At 38.3% G+C, this 23,361-nt stretch overlaps 1 protein-coding gene and 1 long non-coding RNA gene across 2 annotated transcripts in view; one reads left to right on the top strand and one right to left on the bottom strand.

Annotated features, from left to right (window-relative positions):
- The window catches only part of LOC129048000 (uncharacterized), a 116,444-nt gene extending 98,603 nt beyond the window's left edge, over positions 1-17,841 (bottom strand). Inside the window, exon 1 of the long non-coding RNA XR_008509962.2 lies at positions 17,670-17,841. This is a non-coding gene — a long non-coding RNA (uncharacterized LOC129048000). The remainder of the gene's footprint in view (positions 1-17,669) is intronic.
- The window catches only part of PAPPA (pappalysin 1), a 248,661-nt gene that overhangs the window by 99,681 nt on the left and 125,619 nt on the right, over positions 1-23,361 (top strand). The window contains exons 8-9 of the mRNA XM_024252110.3: positions 12,707-12,835; positions 17,835-17,926. Of these exons, the coding sequence (XP_024107878.3) occupies positions 12,707-12,835; positions 17,835-17,926 (221 nt within the window). The remainder of the gene's footprint in view (positions 1-12,706; positions 12,836-17,834; positions 17,927-23,361) is intronic.

Raw genomic sequence — 23,361 nt, forward strand, 5'->3', positions numbered from 1 at the left:
CCTGTGGAAGGAAACCAACATAACCCAGCTATCAAAAAGAAGCCTCCCTAAGCCTTTCTCATTCTTTAAACCACTATTTGGTCTTCCTCTGCTAGCACTCGCCAAACTCTACTTTGTGTTACAATCACACTCTACTTGGTTTATCCTCTCTTTTGCCCTTTGAACTGTTTGAAACCAATGGCAGTATCTTCTTCATCTTTGGGTCCTCCATTTTGACTGAACTTCATACTTTTTTTAAAAATTGAACTATAAAAGTGATGTCCAGAGAAAAATAGCTGATTGGGCCACAATCACAACAAAAACTAATAAAACAGCCATTTTTTTCTGAAACTTGTTCCACAATGAGTATGTTAAACTATCTTTCAAAATATTTCTTCCCAAGGGCATACAATACTTTCTGTCTCAGATCCTTACCAACCACCCACCACCACCAATAAAAAGTGGACCAAAGTACCTCTCAGTCAACAGAAATAAAAGGTTTCCTTAAAAATTCAGAGTAATACTCAGACAAAATTGGAATTAAGGCATACATAGTCATCACTCAGTGGGAAAACTGTGTGTATATAACTTTAATATGTGAATATTAAGAAATAAATTCTTTTGAGAAGACTAATCACAGCTCCAATGCCATTCAGTAAAGAAGGACATTTTGTAAGTTTTAGTTCTTGTTAAATAAAATAGAATATAAAAATATCTAGCATAATACCAAAATTTTCTAGGTACTCAATTTATTCCATCCTATAGGGAATATTTGGTGTCTTTGCCTTCAGGTACTGCCTTTTCAACTTTCCTTCCAAACTCATTATCTATACTGCTACCTAAATGGTCTTCCACCAAACAAGTATGATGATGTCATTTGCTGGGAAAGCCAGTCCTTTCCTCTTTCTCCTGATGACTTCTTCTGACTTTCTCCAGTCAAGCCAATGTACCTCCTTGGGAAATTTTCTCACACTCCCTCCCCATCATCCAGGGTAAGAAACCAACCCTCTGTGCTCCTACAGCCCCTACATTTTTTTTAGGCTGTTTTAAAGCCTCAATTTTAATGTCTCTTCCCTGCCATCCAATGAGCATCCTAAAAGCAGCACCATAATGTGTTCATCTTTGCATCCCAGAAACCAGTGAAAGCTATTTGGATGTATAAGTGTAAGCATACCTAAAACAATACAAATATATTTATTCAGAAATTTTAAAAAATAAAGCCATAAATATAATCAACTAGCATTAAGCTACTATCTGGATTTACTTGTCAGTCTTTCTTCATGAACACTAATTACGAAGTGATATTACAAATTTGTGATCTTATATTTATACAAAATAATATGTGTATGTGTGTTTATACATAGAAAGATACTGAAAGGCTGGGCATGGTGGCTCACGCCTGTAATCCCAGCACTTTGGGAGGCCAGGGTGGGCGGATCACAAGGTCAGGAGATAGACCATCCTGGCTAATATGGTGAAACCCCGTCTCTACTAAAAATACAAAAAATTAGCTGGGCGTGGTGGTGGGCTCCTGTAGTCCCAGCTACTCAGGAAGCTGAGGCAGGAGAATGGCATGAACCTGGGAGGCAGAGCTTGCAATGAGCCAAGATTGCACTACTGCACTCCAGCCTGGGTGACAGAGCAAGACTCCGTCTCAAAAAAAAAAAAAAAAAAAAGAAAGACACTGAAAGGATCCTGACCAAAATGTTCCTGGTAGCTGTCTCAGGGTAATGGAATTTGAGATTATTCTACTTTAATTCTTTCATATTGCCTTCTAATTTGCTATAATAAGCATGGATGATTTTTATTTTGGGGGGAAAAAAGCAATTGAGATTATATACTGTCACTTCCCTTTTTTTTTTTAAAAGTCAGCTTCCATTCTAAAGATATGTTGGAGTTGAAACTATTGTTCTCTACCTTTCTACATTTAAAAAATATATAATATAATATAATCTGAGTTTCGCTTTCCTAAAATACTTTAGAACCATAAATGGAAGCTTGTTTTATCTTCAGATAGTTTTTGTGGTCTGTATTGTACTGGATATTACTATATGACTCACTAGTGTGTGCTCATCCAAAAAGTCAGCTCAATGTCTTGGAAAGATAAAGGGTTCTAGAGTCAAACAGCATGGTTTAAATCTTGTTTTATAATTATTACATCTCTGACATTGAGCAGATGACTGAACTACACTGAATCTCAACTGAAAAATTAAAATAATTTCTGCCTTTCAGGTTTATATTAGAAATAGTATGGAAAATTTGGTAAAGTAACTAAACTAAAAACTTTTCCAATATGAGCATCCATTGGATATTCTAGATAAAATATTACAGATATAACTAGCATCCTTTAAAATGCATGACTGAGATCAGAAAAACAGAAAAGGATATTTCCAGGGGCAAGACATGCAAGAAATAAAATAGAACTGGGAACTAAACAGGTAAACCCTGGATTTAAATTTGTGGTTGGTATAGTTTCGATAAGGGAGAGCCATCAGTTTTGGCAATTGAGTACTCGGCTTGAATATTCTTGTTCACCCCAGGAGAGATGTGGCTTTGCAACTCTGCAAGGTAGTGTATTGGGACTAACACTTTTAAAATAAGGATTTTAAATGAGATTTTCAGGACCCCTGAAATGACCCCTGAAAATCTACATGTTTAGTGAAAGGGTGTACTAGGGAAAAAATATGTATATGCATATGTCTAGCTACCTACCTTAATACCATGACAATTAACATGATTTGACTTAACTGTCATTAAGACTTACTATCTTTGCCTAGGATCTAAGTGGAAATTTATAACCATTGTCTTATACCTCACAAAGACTTGATGTTTGAATTTATACTGCTCAGTATGGTGTGAAAACGCCTGAGCTGAAAAATTAAGTGAAAAAAAAAAAAAAGATTCCAGGTTAGTGATGTTGCAGGGGTACCTAGAAATTAACGTAAAATCACTCTGAGGGAGGACATGGACTTGACCCAGGGAGCACATGATTCCCACAGATTAAAACCCACTGAATCTGAAAATTAAAAACATGAAAAAAACTAAACAAGGCATCAAAATAAGGGTCAGTAAACAACCTAAGGGCTTTTTACTAAATTTTGACTTTGGTGAGAAGTATACAAATTAGTATTTTAGAATAAACAGAATACAATAACAACAAAAAATAAATAAAACTAGAAAGTACAATTTTCAAAGTTAAGTGAACAAAGAAGAGACAAATAATGGAAATTTAAAAATTCGATAAATCCAAGTGAAGGGAAGAAAGGAGGAAAGGAATAAATAAGCAAGGAAAAAATGGAAACATAAGTCATTATACTAATCAGATTAAAGTCAATTGGATGAAGATAGAGATTCTCTAGTCAGATTTAACTCAAGAAAGTTTTGCTGAAAGGTTAAAGGTAAAGGTGGGGACAATATTTACCAGGTAAATGCTAACCAAACAAATTAATATAGTTTTCAGACTAAGGAGACATTTGGCAAATATGTTACTGTGATTTAAAAAAAAAGTCACCACATAATGATAAAAGGAAGATATTATGATTTAAAACCTGAATTTACCAAATAATATGACCTGAAAATATATAAATCAATGACTTTTACCTAAAAAAAGATAAATGCATGACATTGTGATATTTTAACACATTTTTCTCAATAATTTATAGATCAAGCAAACTAAAATATAGTAATAATCTAGAAGATTTTGAACAACACAAAAAAGTTTGAGCTGATAAAAATTTATAGAACCCTGATACAGAACTAAATTATGAATATTTCCTTCTAGAATACAGATGTAGACTATTTTTTAAAGTTTTTTTTACCATGTACTAGGCCACAAAACAAATTTAAACAAATATTAAAGTATCAGTATCACATAGAACATAAGCTCTGTCCACAATGCAGCACATTAACAAACAAAACACGAATAAACAAATGAAAAAGGTAAAACTTTTCAATCAATGGAATTTCTAACAAATAAGCCAAAATCTTATATATTTGCCAACAGAATTCAGCAATGTATTAAAAACCACATACAATGTTAAAGAGGTGACTTTAACATTAGGTGGTCTATTAATGTAATTCACAATATTTGTGAATTAAATAATTTTTAAAACAGGAATTTTTACTAGATGTAGTTTTTAAAACCCTGTAAAATCAGATTCCTTCATGATGAAAAAATTACAGTAAACTGGGAATAAGTACAATGTAAAAAGTTTTTTGATCACAGGGTCATCTTCAGAATACCCAGTTTTGCCATTGGTCTCCTACCTAGCGCAGCTAGACGAAAAATAGAAACAAAAGGCTGGGCGCAGTGGCTCAAGCCTGTAATGCCAGCGCTTTGGGAGGCCGAGGCGGGCGGATCATGAGGTCAGGAGATTGAGACCGTCCTGGCTAGAGACGGTGAAACCTCCGTCTCTATTAAAAATACAAAAAAATTAGCGGGGCATGGTGGAGGGCGCCTGTAGTCCCAGCTACTCGGGTGGTTGAGGCGGGAGAATGGCGTGAGCCCCGGAGGCGGAGCTTGCAGTGAGCCGAGATCGCGCCACTGCACTCCAGCCTGGGCGACAGAGCGAGACTCCGTCTCAAAAAACAAAAACAAAAAAAAGTCTGAGGATTGAAAAGGAAACGACAAAACTAACATTATTCTTCATCTACTGGAAACAATATAGAAAAATTACTAAGAATCAACAATTACTAGAACAAATAAAACAGTCTGTGAGGACTTCTAAATATAATATAAATTTATATAAAACTCAATTATTTTTATTATCCCCAAACTATTAGAATACAAATAAACCTACACGTAATTATGTGTATGTGTGTGTGTGTGTAAATAGCTAGATAAAAAGCTACTATTTACTATAGCACTGACACCTATAAAATGCTTAGAGTAAGGCATATATTGCTAATAAAAAATCATCACAATTTTTATGAGGAAAGCTTTAAAACTTCACTGAAACTATAAAAGAAGACCTAAATAAATAAAAAGATAAACTGTGTGCATAAATGGGGGAAGACACAGTATCATAAAAATGCCCTTTCTCCTCAAATACACTGGTACATTCAATGAAATTGGAATCAAAATCCCAACAGGCATTTGTAAGGAGGAAGCTTCACATGGAAGTTCACATGGAAGAGCAAGGGACCCTTTTGAAAAGGAAAACTATAGAATGAACTTATAATGTAAATCTAGACTTTTATGTTGCTATGGAAATCGCTATAGACTGCTACCGATAAAACAGTAGATAAAAAACAGACCAATGAGGCTGGGTGGCATGGCTCATGCCTGTAATTCCAGCACTTTGAGAGGCCAAGGCAGGCAGATCACCTGAGGTCGGGAGTTTGAGACCAGCCTGACCAACATGGAGAAACCCTGTCTCTATTAAAAATACAAAATTAGCCAGGCATGGTGGCACATGCCTGTAATCCCAGCTACTGGGAAGGCTGAGGCAGGAGAATCACTTGAACCCGGGAGGCGGAGGTTGAGGTGAGCCGAGATCGCACCATTGCACTCCAGCCTGGGCAACAAGAGCAAAAATAGACCAATGAAACAAGACAACCCAGAAAAAAAAAGAATATGAAAGTACTGAAATGATATATGGCAAAGGCAGTATTACAATTCAGTAGTGAAAGGATTAACTGTTATCTTAAAGAGATTAACTAGTGCTGGACAAATAATTTTAATACATATTTGGGGGGGGAAACAATCCTTATTTCACATCATTTAAAAAACTATACTGTGGGCCAGGCATGGTGGCTTACGCCTGTAATCCCAACACTTTGGGAGGCCAAGGCAGGTGGATCACCTGAGGTCAGGGGTTCGAAAGCAGCCTGGCCAACATGGTAAAACCCCGTCTCTACTAAAAATATAAAATTCACCAGGCATGGTGGCACATGCCTATAATCCCAGCTACTTGGGAGGCTGAGGCAGGAGAATCCCTTCAACATGGGAGGCAGAGGTTGCAGTGAGCCAAGATTGCTCCACTGCACTCCAGCTTGGACAACAATAATGAAACTCCGTCTAAAAAATAATAATAGTAAAAAATAATAATAATAATAAAAACCTATATTGTAGGTGCTTGAAACCATATAGGTAACAAACAAAACCTTAAAATTATTGAAAGGAAATAAAAGAGACTATTTTATGATCTTAGATTAAAGGAATGTTTATTCGACAACATATGAAAAACACAAATCATGAAGGATACAAAATTCTCTTATCAACAAAGCAGCATAAACATAATGAAAAATTAGGAGTCATAGACTATGAAATGGTATTTACAATGGCTTTAATTATAAAGAATTAATATCCAGTATATGTAAATATACTTATGTATTAATATAGAAAAACAAAACAATTTAAAATAGGCAAAAAGATGAACAAACAATATGCATGACTAGAAACCTACTTGATCCACAAACATATGAAAAGATACTCAGGCTTGTTAGTAATCAGGGAAAGGCAAAATAAAACAGTAATTAAGTATCATTTAGTAACCATCAGATTGACAAAAAAAAATTACATATTTGGCAGAATCAAGGGCTGGCAAGGACCAGCACTTCGGGAATGGGAAGCCTTTGGGTAGATGTGTTAATTGATACAATCATTTTGGTAAATACTTTGGCAATATCTAATAGTTGAAGATGTAATTACCTTAACCTAATGATACCATTTTAGCCTCTTTTTCCCTCAGAAAACTCTTGCTATGTGCACAGAGGAAAAGAACACAAATATTTAAAGTAACATTGTAAATAATAAACACAGTGATTAAATAACAATAATAGCAATAATAACAGAACCAACCTAGGTATCTATCAGGAAAAGAATGGCCAAATAAAGTATGATATATTCACACGGTAAAATACTTATGTTAGTGAAAACAAATACGCCAGATCTACTTGTAGCAATGTGTGTGATCTCAAACAATGCTAAGGAAAAAAGAAAAACAGCCAGCTACAAAATAAGTATAATATTAAAACATCTATGAAATTTAAAATATGTAAAATAATACGTTGTGCAAAAAGTATAAAAATGTGCCTGGGAAGGAAATGAGATACAGGAGGAGCATACAGGTGGGTTTAAACTTGATCAGTATTTATTCCTTTCACACCAAAAACAAAAGATATGAAGAAAATATGGCACAATGTTATAATTTGACAAAGCTGTATAGTAAGCCTATGAACATTTGTTATAGTATAGTCTGTACTTTTCTATATAAGTGAAGTATTTTCTAATTAAAACAATAATTATAGCATGTATAGTCTTTGGCACATCATCTCAGGCTCAAAAAGTGAAGTTTCCTTCCCTTCCCATTCTTGGCTGGAGGGTTATATACAAAGTGCCCAGACATTACCCTCTGGTTCTTAGCTCAAGGCTAGACTGGAATACTTGGACTCTTCCTGAGCCAAAGGCATCCTAGGTGGTCCCATCTTATGTCTTCTAACTCAGACAATCTGGGTGGTAGATCCAGACCTACACACGTTCTCAGTGCAGAATTTTAAATGCTGAAGCAGTTTCTAGCCTATGGAAAAGCTCAAGACATAAGGATACAACACAACACTCCTCCTTAAATTAGACCCATGGATTGCAGAACTAATCATCACATCCTTCCCAGATTCTTCTTTCATAGATTAAAAAAATGGATGGACAGAAAAAGGAAATGGCTTGTCCATGGTCAGTGAGTCAGCGGTAGTATTTCATAGGGAAATACTATGAAATTACTATAGAAAAACAAAGATTTGGAAGTCATGAAACACAAATTCCAAATCTTTCAACTGGTCTTTGTATGTAAGCTCTTTGTGATCCAAAACAAAGTCTTTTGATTTCTGTTCTGCTGTACTTTGAGAAAGCTTGGGGCTTCCGTCTTTGGAAAGCACTGTCTTGGAATGGAGTTAGACAGAACTGGTTCAAATCTCTACTCCATGACAAAAATATTGTGACTATCAGCAAGTAGCTTAATCTTCCTAAGTGTTAGTTTCCTCATCTCACAAGGAAGACAGTTATTCAAGGGATTGTTCTTTTGGTTGAGACTATACATACAAAATATGATACATAGTGCCTAGCATATAATAAGTAGGCAACACATAGAAACTATGATTACTGTTTTTATTCCAGAGGATGGAGTTTTAAAGAAATATAACACAGTTTAGTTATAGAGACTATTTGAAGAGATAGACAATGATAAACGAATGCTGTGATATAGAAACAATAGGATCAATAATGAGTATTTAAGGAGCTCAGAGAGAGTTTTCTGGAAGAAGCAAAATGTGGCGTTTCCATAGGGTAATGAGGCTCTCTCTCCCCTTCCTCCTATATGACTTTTGTGTTTATTTGACCTTCACAGTGGTATGGGACAAGAATCAAACATCCTGATTAAAAGACAGAAAAACAGACCCCCGCAAAATCACACGACTTATCTACAGATTTCAGATAGGTTTTAATTGACCTATCATATTAACTACATACCAATACACTTTAATTTATGCATTTTAAATGCATATTTAAGCTTAAGTCATGAGGTGCTTACCCTCCTTATGTATATATTAATATTTTAGATAATGATTTCACAACCTATAATTAAATTTTAGTGTAAGTTGTGCTCTAAATTCAATATACATTTACCATCAGTATGACTTTCTGAAGCAGAATACTGAGATTATATCAACCAGAAATGCCAGCATTTTTGTTTCTAATTATCAGAAATACAACCCTATGGCACATATGCCATTTGCGATATGTGTTAAAGAATGACGGTTAAATGTAGAAAAAAGTGTTTTGTTTTGTTTTGTTTTTTTAAATAAATGCATGAGGGCCAGGCACAGTGGCTCATGCCTATAATCCCAACACTTTGGGAGGCCGAGTGAAGAGGATCACTGGATCCCAGGTGTTCTAAACCAGCCTGCGCAACCTGATTAGACCCCATCTCTACAAAATATATTTTAAAAATTAGCCACTGTGGTGGTGCATGCCTGTAGTCCCAGCTACTCAGGAGGCTGAGGTGGGAGGATTGGTTGAGCCAGCGAGTTTGAGGCTACAGTGAGAGCTATGACTTCTGCCTGGGTGACAGAGCAAGACTGTCTTAAAAAAAAAATTGCAAAGATTCCACAGAACAACCCTTCAGAATAGACAAACAACTTCATCACATTTAAATATATTAGCTACACACATAAAATATTCAGATGCAGACTTTATGATTTACTAATACTGATGGTTGAAGTTTAAAAAGAAAAAACTTAAAATGGCATTCAAAATTTGATGACAGAAATCAGAAGTAGCCAAAATAATCACATCTCAGGTGACCTGTTAAAGTTTTAGTTCCAAAGAAAGAGTAAATTGGAAGTTTCAGCTTGGTAGCAAGCTCCTGTCGCTGCACTAAATGAAAGATTTTGAGCTGGAGAGTGACTCTAAATTTAAGAATATTCTGACGATGTTGGCAACACTGGAAACGGGATATGCTCGAAGCAGGACATTAAGCCAGAGGCTGCTTCGGCCGTCAAGATTGACATAATGGGCCTCAGGAGAGTTGAAGAAAGGATGACATGGAAACTCCTGGGTGGGGAGAATTGAGAGGGCTTAGGGTCCATCTGAATGTAGGAGGCACAGGAGGGGAAGGAGTTCAAGTGATAGCATAAGGCTTTCCAGATGGTTTTAGGAGCAGCTGAAAGGAACAACTTGACGAAAATGTCCTACTTTTAGACCAACAATGAAATAGGTTCTAACCTCCAGCAACGCCTTCAGAAGCCACTAGCTTATCCTTCTGAAAGAAATCTATTCTACCTAGGTTCTTGAGAAAAGAGCCCTCATTTAGCATTAACTCTGACTTTAACTTTGGTAAAATATAGTTTCATCATAGGAACTTTTCCATGGAAAACATAATCTTTTTAGTAACTGTTGTACCCATCCCACTGTCCCCACCTTTTAACTTAAGGGAGTGACTTGGATTTTTATTTTTCAATCTGAAAACTTGGGATAACAACACCTTCCTCAAAGAGCTGCTTAAGCTTCTGGAAAACAATGAAATATGAACCACACACACACAGCTAGAAGAAGGAAGGTTATTAAGGTTTCTGTACTAATCAAATATGATGTTAGTGGATAAGAAGGAGGTCGGTGGGTAGAAGTTACAGGGACACAGATTTCGCCCCAGGGTAAAGAGAAACCTTCTGGGATCCAGAATTTTCAGAAGCTGAAATGGGTCACGTGGAAAGAAAGCAAGCTGCCAGGCACTGGGGGTGTTCCAGCCAAGTGAAGTAGTAGAAAAGATACTTTTCATCAAGCCATGGCACACATGGTAGATGATGGCTGCATCTTCACGGGTTTGCCTTACCAAGGTTACATTACTTATTTGTCTCTCCATCTCTTCTAGTAAGGGGACCATAGCATAAATTCAGTGGACAAGAATGTTGATAATTAACCATTAATTGTAATGGATTAACATTTATTAAATGTTTGTCATAGGCTGGGCCCATATGTGCTTTATAAATGTTCTCATGCTTCATCTGCAGATAAATGCTGTGAAGCCAGGTTTATGACTGATTTGAAATAGGCTCAGAAAGGTAAAACACCGGCCCATGACTTCCTGGCTAATAAGTGAGGCAGCCAGGACAGAAACACATGTTTTCTTGTCTCTATGTTGATGTTTATTGAGGAAAAGGAGGAGGAAGAGACGCAACGAGAAGACAAAGTGGAGAGAGGAGGAAAACATTCACAAATATTAGCCAACCACCTTAAATGTCATCAGCCACAAATCACTCGTGACACATGCCAGAAGTGAAAAACACAATGTAGAGAAGTACTTTTCATACTCACCCTTTTCCAGAGAACTACCCCCATCTACTTAGACAGTGACTGGATAGCCCCAGTGGACTGGGATGTAGTCTGAAGAAAATTTCTTATTTTATATCACAATGTGGCCATTTAAAAAATATATAACATGCCTCCATATTTTAGAAAAAAATGAATGCATAATACAATGCATGTCATATTTATCATGTACCTCTGTCTATCCCCTGGGATTGTTACTTTTTTCTCCACCTAACTCCAGTTTTAGAATTATCACCAGATGAAGTATATGCTCATTAGTCTAGATGTGGATAAAGCAGCCAATAAGCTAAATGAAATAATAAACCCTATAATTCTATCAACAAATTAGGATTTGAGGTTTACAAAACAACCATCATTCATGCATAAAAATCTCTCAAGATATTGGTATGTCCACCTATTTCATCTTCATTGGCAGAGCACTAAATCTCCAGGGATTTTTGGTCTACCCACAATACTAGTAGTTCCAGTGCTGCTAAAACAAACTCCGTTTGGGGTAATACATCCAACATTCTCAGGAAAGTTGTGTTCTTTCCCAGAGTCCTTCAATGCTCATAAACTCCAGCTCATTATTATGTTGAGAGTCTGAAGACAATCTCTGTCCATTGCCCCAGCACCTGTTATCTTGTTGGCCTTAACCAAACAGCCCAAGTCCTAACAGCAGCTGAAATAACAGATGGGCAGGAGAACTTGAGATTTTTTGACATCATCCTTTTGTTTATGAAATCCCCCCCAACACTGGAATCTGACAGGAATTCTCTTCATTATCATTTTGTGTTTTTTCCCATGGTACTTTTTTATTATTAAAAAATTATTATTAAAAATAATTGACGCAGAGGTAGATGAAAGACAGGAATAACATCTTCATTTGAAAATGGTCAAAAAGGAAATAGGGAGGGGGATGTGGTCATGTGGAATTGACATAAACATATATTTGCCTTGGAGGATAATTGGCAGTAGCCGTGTTCATTTGGTGGTGTGTTTGTGAGGAAGTCCGAGCAGGTACTAGGAGGTCTTTAGGTCAGAGGAGAGGTGCAGTCTAGGCAAGTTGGAAATCTGGCAGGAAGCAGTCCTTGGAATTGCGATTCCCAGGACATGACCCGACTTTGCAAGGGGTGAGGTTATTAAAACAGACCTAAAATAGGGATAAGACAGGCAGAATATAGGATATCACTTAATAGCATATGATTGTAAGCAAGTTGCTTTACCTTCCTATGCCTCAGATTCACCATCTGTAAAATCAACATGTAAATACTAGCAGCCATGTAGGGATGTTTTGTTTCTCAAATAAGAAATTCATGAAAAGTGTTTAGCCTAAGGCCCTATATTCTATTAATGGATGCTGCTATTATTATTATTATTTTGTCGAGAGTGAAAGAAATAGGGAGAAGCAAGTGGCAGGGAAGCAGAGAGCCACTGTACACACGGCATCAGAAAAGGGTTTGCTCACGTGTAATGGAGTTTCTGCTCAGGTCTTAAAATGAGGAAACTGATCAGATAATGCCCTAAGAATCTGATGTGGTGCTTTCCCACCTCTGTGCTTTTGTTTATATTTATTTTTCCCGGATGGCTTCCTCATAAACATCTTCATTTTTAGTCATTTGCTGTCTGATACTTTTCCAGCAGGGTTGCTGTATAGGTTAAATTAAAGAAAAAACAACACCTAGTAAGTACATAGTTATCAGTCAATTGATGCTAGTTATTACTGTACATTTTAGTGTAGTCCATTATACTTAGCTAACTGATGTAACCATAGTGGACAATAGAAAGTATTGGATAACTAAATGTGCATTTGATTTCAAAAAGGAGCAAGACTGATAGAACGTATTCCAGGGGATCAATTTTCCATTCTCTCCTTGTCTGCCCAGTATTGTAATTGTATAATTATATCTTCTTTGTATTTTCCAGGGATCTAAATCTTGGCAGTGTGTACCAGTATTGGGTCATAACTATTTCAGGAACTGAAGAGAGTGAGCCGTCACCTGCTGTCACATACATCCATGGAAGTGGGTACTGTGGCGATGGCATTATACAAAAGTAAGTAGATCTAATTAAAGAAAGAAGAGGAGGGATGCTGGTTAGGTCAAGAGATGGTTAGGGTGCTGAACAGAAGAGCTTATGACATATTCTTCAGTGCATGAGCTGTGAGCTACTAGTGGTCCCCAGCAGTCTCTGGATTGGTCTCCAAACAATTTGCTGAACTCAGAAGAAAAGCAATGACTCTTTTTTTGAACACATACATTTTGCAACTATGTAATACAATATATGATTTAGACAGAACTACCCTTATGTACCTACTACCCTTTGCCCTTGCTGTCAGTTGCTTGATGTGTGCTACAAGGATTCCATTAGATTTTTCCCTCGCAGTCACAGCGTTGATTCAGTTAACAGGACACAGTTCATCTAGGTTAAAACACTTAACGTTCTTTGCTGGTTACCATTCACATTTATGAAAACTGCATATTTATTTGTTATCTCTATTGTATCATATTATACAACAATTTACAAAATGGGTCAAAGGCTCATGAAAACAGTGATGTATTTTAACTCACTACAATGTTTAAACCATAAATAATAAACAGTACTCTGGAGTGAATATTGAATGTGAATATGAGTACACTGAGGCAAATGAAGCATCATTTGTGGGTCCAATCAGTAAGTGTGGATTTTATCAGATTATCAATCCATTCATCTTCTTGTTCTCAGGACAAGATGCTATGCAACTGGCAAACAGGGGTGAGGAGCCACCAAGACTTTTGCATTGTTTAAAACTCAATAAATAAACTTTTAAATGCTTTTCCTCCAGAATAAGAAAAAAAGTTTTCTAGTACAAAATAGAGAGTTTTGTCTCTAGAGGTGGAGAAGAGACCAATAATCATTCAAAATTAAATCTCTCATTGCTAAAATTATGTTCCTCATTGCTAAAGTGTTTATTTGCAAGTCACACTATTGCTAAGAGACTTTTTAAACTATTGACAGATTTAATGATAAACATTACATGTGGAGAAGGCAAAACAAGCTATTGGCAAAATTCCTTCATTAAATAGCACTGTTGGGTGTCACATAATATCTGTGCAATATGGAATTGCAATTACTATTTCTATAAGGGGAGGGTTGGTATGAAAAAAGAATTTGCTTCACAGTTGGATGAAACCACTGATGTGTAGAACATGAATCAACTCGTAGGAGTAGTACATATATGAAAGAGACACACTAGATGACTCTTTCTTTCTGTTCATCACTAACACTAAGCTAGAGGGGGAGAACAGTTTAATTTGTTTCTGATGATTTTGTGGTATGGAATGTAAACTGGAAACCTCTGCTTTAGGATGAAAGGACCAGCTAGGAATACAGCAAAGATGATGCAGTAATGCAAGTGAAAAGAGCTGGCATATAAATACTAATCCACATAGACATCAGTTATTTGCCAGCAGTGTTCTTTCTGAACATGACTTAACATTAAAGGCAATAGAAATATTGCAAACATGATCAGATGATTGGTAAATTATATCTTTTAAACTTGCTGTGTAACAAGATAGTAGTATGTACATGATTCTGTTCCTCTTTGCTCCCCACTCCACAACTAAAGTTTGCCAACTGTTAATGAAAAGGTACTAACTCAAGTTTTTAAAATAAGAAATGGCATTAAAAAAATATTGGCACTGATAAGGCAAGTAATTATTTGCATAATCTCAAGTGGCTTTCTGAAGCAGGAACATATATGTATATTATATATATATTTCCGGATCATATATTTATTTCTTAAATGTCCTACACCTAAAATTTTATATCTGAATTATCAAAATGTTTAAGATTGAAGAGATTAGTGTAAGAGTTTATAAGTGTTGCATTATGGTGCAAATCAGCTGATTGACAAGAATTTGACTCCTCAAGCACAGAATAGAAAGCTCCTCACTTGTTTGAGCTATTTAACATGCAATGCTGTATGTATTTAAGATCCACATTCATGTGAAGCAACAGAACAAGAAGATACAGTTTCTAGAGCAGTAAAACTGGGGAAAGGGAAACTTCTCACTGTTCTCTCCCACATTAATACATCAAATTCCAGCTTTTGATAAAGTTGCTGTCTGATGGAACATTGAACAACTAAACAGAGGACTCTCCATGGAGAAAGTACCCCATCATTTGTGGGTCCAAGATTGAAATTCATATCTAGACTATCCAGAAAACATTTGCAGTCACTGGTGATAACTCATAATTGTGATTTGGGAATTTCTAATTTAGCCCAATTTTTTTTTAAGTCACCAGATTTGGAGCCTCATCTACAGCTCATCTCAGTTCATGGTGGAAACAGATATAGATGAATTGGTTAAATACTGCAAATGATATCATTCTTGCTGATCTAAAACTATTAGTATCATAATTATTATTAATTTTAAATAGTATACTTAATTTAATACAGTTTTTTTTTAGTATTTTTACCTAGAATTAGTATCTTGCATAAACATCAAACACATGTTCAGTTACCTGTAGATATCAAATATTTGTTGATATACTTTGTAGAAAACTAAATTTAGCTTATGGATGTTTCCTTAAGTAGGGGTGGGGGGGGTGGGGGAGGAAGAAAACTTTGGGGAAAAGAAGGGATATCATCGTAGCTAATAGGATTTTTCATGGAATGATGCAAGTTAATTTGCTCTGTCTGTAAAAGAATTTATGAAGAAATATGGACAGACTCAGCACTCAGTGAGGCCCTTAATGCATGAGTGCTGTCTTAAATGATCCATAGCAGCAGGTTCTACGTTACATAGATCGGGTAAAGGTGAAGGCAATGGATGAACGTTTTGATAATGACAATAATATTTATACACACTTCTTGAGTCTCTACTGTGCATGAAGCACTGTGCTACATTATTATCTCCTTGAGTTCTCCCACCCAACAGCCATGTGAGATAGGTCTTATTATAATACTTTACAGATAAACAATGAATGCACAAAGAGATTACAGAGGTTTTCTCAAGCTTCCACATCTGGTGAGATGTAGAACCAATACATGAACAGAGGGCCCAGATTCTCATCTGGATTCCCCATTGCATTGTTGTGTGATGTGACAACTCTGCAAACAAGTAAAGAGTGGCTGCATGCTGTCTGTTATATCCTAGGCACTGTGCCAGAAACTGGGGTGCTAGGATGATGGAGACTCTGTCACTTCCTTTGGCAAATTACAGCCTCTTATAAGTGGCTCTCAAGTAACAGGCAAAGGCAGTCAGTTTGACAAGTGCTGTGATAGATGGAGAAAGATGTCTATGGACACAGAGAAAGACGGCCACCCGCTCCAGCCCCAGAGGTCAAATAAGGTTTCGCAGAACCTCTTTATCTAATGATAGATCTGTCATGCCTAGAAGATATTTGTAGCGACCTGAATGTTTTGTTTAAACCAGTAGAACACTGTTTGGGTGGCGATGGAAGGGTGGTTGAAAGTAAGCTTTGTGGCTTAGGGAACCAGCCCAGGTATTTTTTTTTTAAAGTCTTTTCCAAAACAACCCATGCATTAGCTTAGAAGCACAAGGTCATCAGCAATTTCCAGCAAGCAAGATCCACTGCCAGACAATGCTGAGACCAGCTAGAAATACAAACTTCTCCTTTGCTCATAGGTGTGCAGACACGAGAGGACTTGGGTGGCTCCTTGGAGATCAATTCAATGCCCTAGCCATCTTAAGGATTGATTGCAAGGCATTATCCTGCTACTCTGACACCTCTTAAAAGCAACAAACATTGCCCAGTGTTAATTGCCTGGGTGAAAGGAAAAGTCTAAGGCCTCTTCCATGCTGTGACAGGTCCCAGCTGGTCTCTGGGGAGGGAGGGACAGCTGTCACACACTCTGCAGAGAACTCCCAAGGCAAAGTGGGAATGGGGACTGTGATTCCTTGAGCATCTTCTATGTGTCACCCACTGTGCCGACCACTTTAAGCTACTCAGAGGCGTAGTACTAATTATCTCCATTTTAGCACATGAGAAAACTGAAGTTCAGCCTCCACAGGAGCACTGTTCAGTGGATTTTTCTGCAATGATGGAAATGTGTTCTATGCTGTCCGTTACAGTAGCCACTAGCTACATGTGGTTCCTGAATACTTGAAATGTGGCTATTATGACTGAGGATTGGAATTTTAATTATAATTCATTTCAATTAATTTAAATTTAAATTGTCACAGAAATATCAGATCAAGAGGTCAAGTGACTTAGTCAAGATTATACAGTTAGTTTGAGACATGGGGTTCTAAACCCAAGTGTTTTGTTTTTTAAAGGATGACCGTTTTCCAGAAAGCAATAACCTATCCAGACTTTCAGGTTTTGCTCCTCCTTCTCATCACCTAAGCCCAATTCAAAGATCATTGCTCATTTTCTGCCCATCCCAACCCTTTGCAAAATCATCCTTAGGTGGTGGAAATAATTCCAACAAAAACAAAGGGGGCATTAGTATTTCGTAACAGTGTAGTCTCACAGCCCTTGGAGTTCTTGACACCAAGAAATGACACACCCGATGGAGAAAGCAAAACTTTCCAATGGAAGGATGACTAAATTTGAATGCATGAATGAAAAAAAAAATGTTACCTTTAAGTATATTGGGGGAATAAGAAGGATATCAAGGCAGGGAGTGGTGAAGGAACAGAATCTCTACATTTTCCTTCAAATATGCTTTTTTTAAGATCAGAGACAAGGAAATGTCCATGAGACTTCCTAGACACTGGGAGGAAGACCATTTATTTGTTCATTAGTTCTTCCATGTCTTACTCCCATCTGACTAGTTAACTGACTTGAGATCTCAGAGAATGAGTTGGAATCAGGAATTCTACTTTGTCATCAGAAACACAAAGCAAGGCAAATGTGAAAGTATCTTATAAATCCATACCTTTTAGAAATCTCATTTTGAAGATGAAGAAACAGAGACTCAGACAGAGAAAGGGATTTGTGCAAGGTCTCACTGAAGGTTCATGGCCCAGGGAGGGACTTTTCCATGTCCAGCCATGGTTTTAAGACTAAATTGGCAAATTTCTCTTCCATATCTGTTCTGCAGAGACCAAGGTGAACAATGCGATGACATGAATAAGATCAATGGTGACGGCTGCTCCCTTTTCTGCCGACGAGAAGTTTCCTTCAATTGTATTGGTACGTCTTTTTCATTTCTTGTGGCCTTCATGAAGAAATGAACGGTGCTGAATGGTTGGTCAATTATAATGCCAACAATAGTTATGACTAAATGATGATTCACTCCTTTGTATTACACCTGTTTATTGAGTGCCTCCTACGTGCCAGGCACTGTTTTCAATATCAGGAAATACAGCAGTGAAAAAACAAACAAACAAAGCAATCCCTCAAGAGCTTAAGCTCTCATAGATGATGCCAATGACAGGTAACTTCTTTCGATTAAGCTTTACCTTACAAACATCCCTGCTTTTCTTCACACTAACTATCCAGGATGGGTATTACTGGAGATGTTTTAAGGCTTTTATTCCTACTTCAGAGATAAGAAAAAATCAAACGCCAGAAAAATTTCAAAAGTTGTCCAGAGTTATACAGGTCAAAACTGATTAAAGACAGAATCAGGACTTGAACCTGATTTTGTCTGATTCTCAAGCACATGCTCAACTCATTTTGCTTTTCAACCTCCAGCCGTGATCCAGGAACCACCAGGGTCCCCTCTGCAGACTCAGAACCTTGGGCAGTCTCTCTGATCTGAGGAAGGAGGAATAGCAGACCAGCCTGTGTTTAGAAAGCAAATGTCCTTTTCCCACCTTCACCGAGTCATTTGGGAAATTTGTTTTCCTCTGCCTTCTCTTGGAGTCTGGCTGATCTTGTTGTTTCAGCTCCACTTGGGAGGCCCTGGTCAGCCCCGGGCTGGTAAACAGACAGGGGTTGGGGGGGCAGGGGTGGAATTTTGAGTTGGCCCAGATGAGATCATACTTCCTTTAAGATGCAAATCGATACCTGAAGATCAAAGGTCCCCCAGCTAATCCCCTGGGCTGGAGGTGAAAACTAATCACAATTCATTTGCAAGTACAAAAGACAGAGGTGCTCTATCTGAAGAGAGAAGGGGCAGTTACAGGGGATGAAAACCTTCGTGGGAAGATTTCTCACTGACAGGCAATTTTCTAGGACTAAAGAGGAAAAGATAGCATTGCATCCTCGCATCTGCAGTGCATTACAGGGGTGCATTTAGACATTCTTTCTCTCAGTAGATTGTGAGCTCTGTGACGGTGAAGACCATGTACCACGTGTCTCTTATTCAATTCTCAACACACATTTGTTGAGCACCTACTATCTTCTTGGCACCCAGTAGGGGTTGAGCAACACAATAGAAGTGCTCTGTAAATATTTATGGTTGGAAGATAGGAAGATGCCCCAGGAGGAAAGACATGGGAGTTTCTAGGCAGGGCCTTGGATTTTAAATTGCCAAAAAATTTTCTCTCCTCTGTTGATTTGAATATGATCCAGTCCGTAGTAAAAGCTTGATATTAGCCTAGTGGTGTGGTGGAAAGAACGTTGGATTAAAATTAAGAAAACCAGGTTATAGTGCCAGCTGTGCTGAGAACTTACATAAAGCTGGCCAAGTGGCTTCCCTAGTCTTGGCCTCAGTTTACCTACTGTAAATTTTTAAATGATTGGGTTAAGTGGTCTTAACTTAACTCTTAAGAGCCTTACCTGCACTTCTGTTGTGTGATTTTTTGAGGTGGGTGACTGAATTCCTTCTAATTGTGAACTCTACCTGAGCCAAACTCTTACCTTTGTCGTCATCCTTATGGCAACCAACACTAGTCCCAGACCATGCTGAAAAATATCTGCCTATTTTACTTGCACTAATGTGGCATGTAGCTTATATGCTTCTGGAAAGAAAGTAGGATGGGGTGAAGGTAGAATATGGTACCCTGAAAGAGACGCTTGACCCTTGACATTCATCTGCTATGTTGATTTAGAGCTCTGCAATGATCAGGAAAAATAAGGATATCTCTAATAGGTAGGAGCTTCTCATCCATGGAAGGGGTCTGCAAACTATGGTCCATAGGCCATAGCCAGCCTGCTCCCTGTAATTGTAAATAAAGATTTATTGGAACACAGTCACACTCATTTGCATATTGACTAGGGCTGCTTTCATGCTACAATGAAAGAGTTGAGTGATGACAGCAGAGATTCTATGACCCAAAGAAACTAAAATATTTATTATCTCATATTTTACCTATGAAGTTTATCAACCCTTGTTCCATGGATTTGGGATATTTTATATGCTTGTTTACTGGAGACAGGTGCAGAGAGTAGGTGAAAATTATAATGTGGTTCACCATTTCTTATTAACAAAAAACTGCATTTTAAACATACAGTGTAGATGGGAGTGGTGGCGGGAACCCATAATCCCAGCTACTCTGGAGGCTGAGGCAGGAGAATCACTTGAACCCAGGAGACGGAGGTTGCAGTGAGCCGAGATCGCGCCATTGCATTCCAGCCTGGGTGACAGAGCGAGACCCTGTCTCAAAATAAAATAACAAAGATGAGGGAGTTTCCAAGAGGATGAGACTGAGATCCTCCTAGATTCATTTTGTAGATGGTTATTCTCTACCAGATTCTGTGTTCTGCTGCTGATGGTGATGTTTGCTGAATGCTTCTTATATACCAAGCACATTTATAAACTCTTATTCTCGTAACAACTCTTTTACTGAACTGCTCTTTCAAAAGAGGAAGTTGAGGTATGGGGTGATGATCTAAGGATACACGGTTAAGTAGTGGAGCTGGAATTTAAACCCAGAAAGCCTGACTCCAGAGCTCACTATGGTAAGCTACCTGCAAAAAAAAAAAAAAAAAAAAAAGATAACTCCAGGTCTTGCAGGCTTTCATGGTGAATGAAAAAAAAATATTGCAAAACAAGTCATTTCACAAATTAATGGAATGGAATACAAAACCATCAGTGGTGTGGACAGTGTCCAGGGAAGCCTCTCTGTTACCCCTGTATGTTGAGTGGAGTTTGTGTTACAGGAGAGCCTTCAGCTACGCCCTTCACTGGCCACTTAAAATCTCATTATAGACACTCACAGAGATACAGGCATTCCAGAGATCCCAGCTCCCAGAGACTACATTCCAAGGACAAATCATGTAGGTGAAGTCTAGAAAACTATCTTCCTCTGAAAGGAACAGCTAAAAAATAGACAGTGAATCTTTACTCCCAGCAGACCAATCTTTAATGAGTCAGAGAAGAGAGACAAGTGTGGGAGGCTGTGCTGAGGTTGACATTGTTCCCATGATTGCATTTGTTAAGACAGTGGTCAAGATAACAGCCAGGAGTTCAGGCATACCATGACTTAGATGTGTAACTTTGGCTAAGCCTCAGTGTTCTCATGTAGAAAATGGTAAAAGCCCTAGAACCCAACAGTGGAAGATATTTACCAACATTTTTGGATGCTTTCTATCAGAATTTCCTTCCTAGACTTAGGAGATAATTATTCTAATAAGGAAGAGACCAACGCTTAGTATAGAAGTTGATTATACAAGCATCTCCTTCTCCCCGTCTTCTGGGTAGCTTGAGTGTGGGTATATACAACCTAGGCTTTCCCTCTGCCCTCCAGTCAGACACAACAACCCAAGACTTTAAATTGGAAGCTAGTAGTGATTAGACTTAGGGATACTGTAGACACCATTTTGCTGAGGATGGTGGGAGTAGCCACATCCATACCAGCCTCCTAAGTACCAGGGAAGGCATCTAGCATCAAAGCTGAGATAGCTATGCACAGCACCAGCTCTGGATCCCCTCACTAAACTAGTTCTGGGATCTAATCTTGGGCTTGGAATTGAGCCTCAGAGCATGCAAGCCTGGCTCTCCAGAGAGTGTTCCATACGTATCCAATATTCTTTGAACAAATTTTGCTTGTTTGTTTTGCTTAAGTTATCCAAAGTTGGTTTTTGTTGACTGTCACTCAGAATCTTGACTGAAAATTATTGCCATAAGATAATGTGAGATTTAACCCCATTTCTAGCAAGTTGGATGTGCTTGATGCACATTAGCTATTACTTTTCTCTATGTGTGTTTGTGTGGAATGTTGGAGGCACAGGATACCAGCAACAACCACCATTTATGGATATCCACTAGGTGATAGGTTCTTCATACGCATCTTTGTTTTCTGTGAACTACGGGTGGTCTCTTGTTTCCATATGTGAGATCTGAGGTCTCTTATGACATCTTAACTTGCACCAGGTCACACAGCACACAGAGGTGTGATCCTGTCTCCAGTCTGAGTAGAGAACCTGGCTTTTTCTACCCTGCCACTCTGCCTCTCCATTTGAATGACTTTCTTCCTTCCACCGTTCTTTCTTTGTTCTTCTTTTCTCTTCACCTCTTCCTCTTCCCGCTTTTTCCTCTCCTCCTCCTCCTCTTCCTTCACTCCTTCTTCTGCCTCTTATTCTTCTCCTTTTTCCCCTTCTCTTCCTCCACCTCTTCTACCTTCTTGTCCTTCTCCTGCTTCCATTTAGAAGGGCTGATGTTTTCTCTGGCTTAGTAACACCAGCGTTAGGGTGGGTGACAGATTTATGGTGACATTCCCATTCACTTTTCAGAAGCCCACACATCCGGAAATATTCCCAAGGTGCCAGTGTGTTATTATGCAACACCCTGGGGACTTCCCGTTCTCAATTTCCCACCCCTGGTGCCCTCATCCCCCAGCACATAATAAGTTGCTTGTTAAAATGAACACCACCCACATGACCTCTCAGGCAAGGCAGGCTTCATCCCCTTGCAATGTGGAAGTTATCTTGTCTTTTTTTCCCCTCTTTTAAAAATATAACATACACCAGGCCTGAGGTTTCAGTGAAAAAATGTGGTATCAGTAAAATGATAACTCTCCCCAACAGGCACTGGCTGCAGGCATTGTTCACAGCATTGGGAATTCTGCCTCTAAAGCACTGAGTCATAAACTACAGACAGGCTGCTGATAAAAGCTGAAGGAGGTGGGGTAATAGTCAAATTAGTCAGACAAAATGTGAAGGGTCCCCAAAAGGGGTTATACTTTGTAATATATCTTTAGCTGGTGCTGGAAATGTGCTCCCTTCTGGGATGGAATCTAGTGCATTACAGGAGATGCAGCTGTGGAGAAGCCCTCATGCTCTGTTTTGACTTTCCACCCTGTATTCTTCAGCATAGTTGGGTCCAGGTCCCAGTTTAGATCTAGAGGCCTCCTGGCTGCAGCTTAGCACCTCAGAGCCTCAGTTTCTTCCTTTGTGAAATTAGGGAGACTGGACTGAGGACTCTAAAGCTTCTTCCCTCATCTGATACTGAGGAATCTCCGATTTGTCAAACAGCTATTTAAAGGCTTTCGGTTTCAAATCCTGCTTGACGCTGATATATAGTTAAGAAAACAAAGCGAAAGAGACCCCCACGTCGTCTTTCCCAGATGTGGAGGCATTCCCTGTGTGTCTCTTTTTCTCCCTCCCTCCCCACTCCTCTTCTCTCCCCTACTCCTGCCATTAGCATCACTTTGTGATCCCTGACACAGCATCCCCAGCCCTGTCCTAGAGCCAGGGCCAGTAACTCAATTAGCAACCCTCAGCCCCAGCTCCCTCCCCTC

This window comes from Pongo abelii, chromosome 13 (assembly GCF_028885655.2).
Source record: "Pongo abelii isolate AG06213 chromosome 13, NHGRI_mPonAbe1-v2.0_pri, whole genome shotgun sequence".
In the NCBI taxonomy this organism is placed as follows: domain Eukaryota; kingdom Metazoa; phylum Chordata; class Mammalia; order Primates; family Hominidae; genus Pongo; species Pongo abelii.